A 6,000-nucleotide genomic window follows, 5' to 3' on the forward strand; every position below is an offset into this window, starting at 1 on the left:
AATGGCATTTTATATCGTTCATTTTATTGTACCTCCATAGGGACTGCCTGGCATCAATGGTTTTCCAGGACTCAGTGGAGAAAGAGTGAGTATTTCATATGAGACTGTTGCTTCTAACACGTACGTAGACAATCTGTCTGAAAAATAAACTGTAGAGAACAAATTCTGCCTGCAATTACGCTAGCTGTAGTCTAACAAATATCATGTGGGTTCATCCATCATTGTAATTTTGGGTCAGTTATTTTTCTCATCAGTGAGAAAAAAATAATTACCCTATAATTAAAGTCTGGTTTTGCTTAAACCGTGAGCATCTTCTGAGAGCACTGCAGGGGGGTATCACTTTCATTGTTCCCATTACTGTGATTATGATTTCTGTAATTTTCTTCCTACAAGCAGAAACTTTTTTGAATTTGTGCAGATGTGGTTGAGATGTATGGTTATCTTGGATATCACAAAGGGAGAAGAGATGGAAACTGATAAATATACCAGTTAAATCTCTGTCCCCATGGAAACACACCCAAATATTTAAAATAGCATTTTGTCAGACAGAGACTTACTGTTTGGTCTCAGAAAAAGGCTTCTTCAGTCAGCTTTAGAAATCACTTCCATGAGGTAAATAGCTGTGGGATGCATGATTTTTCCATGCTTTGCCATCTTTAGTTGTTTAAAGATTTGTCCTGCCACAAAGGCATAACAATAATAACATGAAACACATGGGATGTGAAAGTACATGAAATCCGAAAAATAACCTTTGCACAGCTATTCAGTCCTGGTGGTGTGGAAGGGAATTGCTGCTAGTAATACATACATGGAGAGGCTGATGCAAAACCCATTAAAGCCCACTGGTTGACCTTAACATGGGTTCATGCTCCAGTCAGATGTGAACAGTGGCTGCCCCTTTTTGAGCATGAATCTTGGCAATAATTTTAGCAGAAGGTTTGGATGGACTGTCATTGTATAATGTGTGTGTGAGATGAGACACCTTACTCTGTGTGCTATTCACAACAACCTCCTTTTTGGGTCTTTTGGAGTGATTTTATTCTTAAGAAAGAAAAAAGGATGGTTAAGTCCTGCTACCACACAGATGAAGTTGCAGTTAAGTAGGAAGCTGCTGGCTTTGCTTTTAGACCACCAGCTCCACCTAGCGTAAAGAGATTTTACACCTGATAATGGAGAGGCTTCTTTTCTGATGGTGTGATGTACAGTTGCCATTATGGAAACGTCTCTGAAACACGTGGTCAGGTTTGCAGAATCTTGTTAAGAGCTGTGGTACTTGTAGTGCTTCAAAACTGCTTCAAAAGTGACTTACAGAGCTGGTTATTAACATTCAAGTTCTGGGTAAGAATTGTACCCACTGTGAAACTTGAGAGATGCTGAGATTTTAAAAAGCTGACTGATAATCTAATTATAAGTATGAATTATACAAAACTACTGGTTTCAGCAAAATTGTGTTAATTGACATCAGTTGTGGATCTGGCCACTGTTTTCTACTAAAAGCACACCTTTTTAACATCAGTCTCTTTCCAGACTACATGCAGACATTTTCTGTAGAGAACAAAAGTTGTCGAAGAGCTGAGTAAAGCACACAGAAGAGATGATCTCCTCTGGGTCAGCATCTCTGAAACCTGCACTTTTCTCATGCCAGCAGCTGAAATTCACTCCCGGGTGATAGGATGTGTTACTGTGCATGTTTTAGTCCACATGCTATGGATCTCAAACCTTTTAAAAGAATGGAGTGGGTAGGATCTTAAATATTATAACAGTTTCTAGGGTAGGGATGGAAAGTTTTCTCAGGGATATGGCATGCCCAGGGGTGGGAAAGTAGAGGGAAGGCACCTTTAGGGCTGCTCCTGAGTTCTTCTCAGCTGTGGAACCCTTCTTCAGCCAAACAGTCTCCAGCCACCTGGAAAAGAGCAGAACAGACCTGTGCACTTCAGTGCTATTTCACTGCTCCCTGTTTTCCATTCCAGTGAAAATATGTCCGCTTGTAATGATTCTGATTAGTTTAATTTTCTTGCAACAGGCTGGTGTGTTTTAGCTGCCTGGCTCATGTGTCTCAGGGTCAACTGGCATGGAGGGGATCCCCTTTCTCCTCCTCCACCCTGCAGCATCCATGGAATGGTGTGAGTGTAGGTGTTCCTTCCATCTGCACCACTGCCAGCTTGACAGAGCCAGCAGCACAGCAGGTCCCTCTGGCCTTTGGCAAGAGTTAGGCTTGCTCCAAGAGGTGGGACATCAAACCACAAGGAACCTTATTGGTGTTACAGGAATTGCTACAGACCAAATAATTTTAGTCTCTCTCTGATAAAGGAAAAGTCAATCATTTTTATGTGTATTACAGGGTATTCCAGGATTTGATGGTCCACCTGGTGGCTATGGTTCCAGAGGAAGCAAGGTATTTCACTTTAGTTTCATTTGCTAGAAGCAATAAGCCAGATATCATTTTGCTTTCTTTCCTTTCTGTCATCATGTGGTAGCAATTGTGTCTGTTGTCATTGTAGGACTGGTTATGTGGTTCGTTAACTTGAAATCTTTGAGGTTTCTTAAGTGTCATGTCAGTGCCTTTTGGAGTTTGGGGGTTTGTGTTTCATGGGCATACCTTTCCATTTTAAAACAAATTCTCTATAATAATGTGCTTGGGTGTGATACTTCAACTTCTGTTGACAGGGAGAGCCTGGCGAGATGGGTCCTCCAGGGCCAGATTCCTATTTTCCTTCCCGCATCCCAAGGAAAGGTACATATTCTTTGCTTAGATTGTTTATCTTAGCTGTTTCACTACCCTCTGCGTAGACCAAAAGCATGACATTCTGAGAATTCAACTCCTAAAAAAAAATGTGTTTGCTAAAGTGTTCCAGAAGCTGTAATTGCCTTCCAAGAGAGTGCCCTAATCACCTTTTTGCAGGCAGGTGGTTTCTTTGTCTCTGCTGCTGAAGCTGGATTGCTATACAAAAGGCTTCCATGCATGCCTGTATCCACAGAGAAGAAGCAAGCAAAAAAGCGTGTGACTTTGTTGTCCAGCAAAAGGAAGAATGGGAGTCTGTCTTCTGTGTCCTGCTTCAGACTTTGGATAAAGTGCAGTAGTGGCAGCACAGCAGAGAACATTCTTATCATCTAATAGAAAGACAGAAAGAATAAAAGAAAGAAAAAAAGAAAAAGAAAAAGAAAGAAAGAAAGAAAGACAGACATGAAAAAAGCCTTGAGGAATAGAAAAGTATTTTTTTTCCTTTTTTAAATTGACAAATTTCTGTTGTGATCTTTTCACTACGCTTGTAGCACCCGGTGTCAGCTGCTCTGCAGAGCTGTGGTGGCTCTGGCTGGCTAGACTAGAAACACGTAAAAGGTGTGCCAGTTTGCCAAGGCCAAAACTATTCAAGGGAAGGTGCCAGCAAACAGCAAGAGTGATCACATGCCCTGGCCTTTGTCCTCATACCATAGAGTTTACTGGTCTTGTTGAAAGCCAGAGAGACTAGCAATGAATGGTTCCCTTCCTCCCAGAGAAAGGGGGCAAGAGACCCAAAACATGGCTCAAATCACCCCAAATACTCTGAGAACCTTTTAGAAGCAGGGGGGAGTGTGTAGAGAGAGAAAGAAGCAGGTAGGGGGCTGAACACACCACATGTCCTCTACTATCACTGATCTTTGACAAGAACACGATACTTTCTGCAGGCAATAGCTAGGCCCAGGCAGATGCTTTTGGTAGTGGGAAGCAAAGGAAGCTCACATATCACACATCTGTTACAGCAGAAACTTCCTGTAGGAAAAAGAGGGGCTCTCCTCAGAGAGCTGCTGTTCTGTGCTTCCCAGGAGCAATGTAGCTATAGGTGCATATTAGTAATAGATACTAATACCATCCTTCTTCCCGGGCTTGGTGGCTCCACGCCGTTCCTGTCAGTCCATTTCTAAAGCTATGTTTTAGAAACTATCATAAACTCTACTAGTCCAAAGCACTTGAAGATTCTAGTATTTGCTTTTTAACAAACAGCAGCATCACACTAACACATTTTGTGGAATTGGGGATGTCTTTCAGGTGCAAGAGGTGATCCAGGCTTCCCAGGTGTTTCTGGACTCCCAGGAGACCGAGGAGAGGAGGGAGATCGTGGGTCACCTGGTCTTCCTGGATTTTCTGATGGTAATACCCCAGCAACATATCTTCTAACAGCTTAACTTTATAGGGAGTTCTGACTGATACAGGGTCATGGTGGGAATAATTTTTATGCTGGTCATGCAATACACAGTGCAGAATAGTAAATAACTGAGGGGGCAAAAAACAAGAGGAGCATTTTCCTTTGGACCAATGGGACTCTTGCAAAACTACTGAAATAGAGATGATGACAGAGCCTTTTTTCAGTAACTGCTATTGATTTGCTCAAGTGAAAAGTGCAGTTACCATTTTTGCTCTATGCTAAATATGTCCATTTTTCTTTGCATATTAGATGCAGTTGTATAAACTTTCTCTTCTGTTACATCACAGCTCTTTGGGCAGCACTGTTAAGAAATTGTTTTGAACTTCTTCCCTGATTCTGTTTCAGCGGATGGGGATAAGCCAGGCTTACCTGGAGAAATGGGACCAAAAGGTGAAAAGGGTGAAATAGGAGCTCCTGCTTATTACACGGGTCCACCTGGGTTTCCGGGTAAGGACGGCTCACCAGGACTTCGTGGTCCACCTGGTCCCATTGGAGCCCCTGGTAAGTGCAAAAAGAGAGATGATAAGGACTCACAGGAACACCTTTGATTATTTTAAAGACATCTGTTGGCAGGGCAAAGTGAGACAGTGACAGAAAAATGAAATGAAATGAAATGAAATTAAATTAAATTAAATTAAATGAGAGGTGGGGAGGACACGCAGAGAAGTCTTGTACACTCATCAATGAAGAAAATGTTTGCGTGATTTTTAGACAGTCCTGGCAACATTTGAAAGGATGGAGAAAAGGATGTGTAGGAGGTGATCCAGAGCAGGCTGTTTGTGCTAATGCAAAGTAGGTTGGGCTGAGTGAGAGGAGGAATCCAGTGTTAGAGAGAGCAAAGAATGGCAAGGATTGTCTGCCACAGCAGACTGAGTTACTGGTAATGGGTGTGAGAAACTGTAAGATGGGGAGGGGAAAAGAGAATGGAGTACATCACAGCAGGCTGGGTTAGGCAGTAAGTGACATTAGGGGAAACGGGAAAATGCATTGCAGCTCAAAGAAATAGGAATGAAAGAGCAAAAGAGTAAATCTACGGTAGATGAATTTATATTTTTGCTTAATTAAACTTCTAGGTCGTCTCTTTGGATTTAAAGGACGGGAGGGAACACCAGGCAGATTTGGTATACAAGGTTTCCCTGGGCCAAGAGGACAAAAAGGACCTAAAGGTAGGTTAAAACAGATAACTCAATAAATGATCTGCTGTTATGCATTATGTAAAGTCCCAGTGTGTTCAGCCTGGGTTTATTGAACTATGACATGCATGAGGACTGATGAATTTGATCTGGGGCTAATATGACAAAGAAACACTGTGTTGGATTCTTGTCAGAAAAAAAAAAAAGGAGTAGTTTTCTCAAGTATTTGAGACACTACTCAAGTATTCTCAAGTCTGTATGTAAGATGGATACAGCTGCACATCCATGTGTTGTTGATAGAGCTTTCTTTCTTCTCTTTCCAATCTTTTCCTTAGGTGAAGAAGGGGATTGCACTAGATGCCTTTTGGGTGAGGAACTCAGAAGGGGCTCTACTGGCCCCCGCGGCCCTCCTGGCTTTCCAGGAACCCCTGGCCAGCCTGGAAGGAAAGGAGAACCTGGTGATCAAGGACCACATGGTCTTCCTGGCTACCCTGGTGCAAAAGTGAGATAGTTGTTTCTTTATTGCTTAGTTTTATATGCCTACTATGAAAAAAAAAAAACCAAAACCCCAAGCTATTCTCCATGGAAAAATGATGAAAAGTATTCTTTCTCTGTTGTTCTTTTTCTTTCTTTCTTTCTTTCTTTCTTTCTTTCTTTCTTTCTTTCTTTCTTTCTTTCTTTCT

The 6,000-nt window shown here is 41.9% G+C and overlaps 1 protein-coding gene across 1 annotated transcript in view; it reads left to right on the forward strand.

The window, feature by feature from the left end:
* Nucleotides 1-6,000, forward strand: part of COL4A2 (collagen type IV alpha 2 chain) — a gene marked incomplete at its 5' end in the record, with an annotated part of 101,423 nt that overhangs the window by 61,653 nt on the left and 33,770 nt on the right. The window contains 7 exons of the mRNA XM_042032933.1: nucleotides 41-85; nucleotides 2,342-2,395; nucleotides 2,668-2,734; nucleotides 4,028-4,129; nucleotides 4,530-4,685; nucleotides 5,258-5,350; nucleotides 5,653-5,819. Coding sequence (XP_041888867.1) covers nucleotides 41-85; nucleotides 2,342-2,395; nucleotides 2,668-2,734; nucleotides 4,028-4,129; nucleotides 4,530-4,685; nucleotides 5,258-5,350; nucleotides 5,653-5,819 — 684 coding nt within the window. The remainder of the gene's footprint in view (nucleotides 1-40; nucleotides 86-2,341; nucleotides 2,396-2,667; nucleotides 2,735-4,027; nucleotides 4,130-4,529; nucleotides 4,686-5,257; nucleotides 5,351-5,652; nucleotides 5,820-6,000) is intronic.

This window comes from Corvus kubaryi, unplaced genomic scaffold (assembly GCF_017639235.1).
Source record: "Corvus kubaryi isolate FWS band 111438036 unplaced genomic scaffold, C.kubaryi_AGA036_p1.0 133, whole genome shotgun sequence".
NCBI classification, from domain to species: domain Eukaryota; kingdom Metazoa; phylum Chordata; class Aves; order Passeriformes; family Corvidae; genus Corvus; species Corvus kubaryi.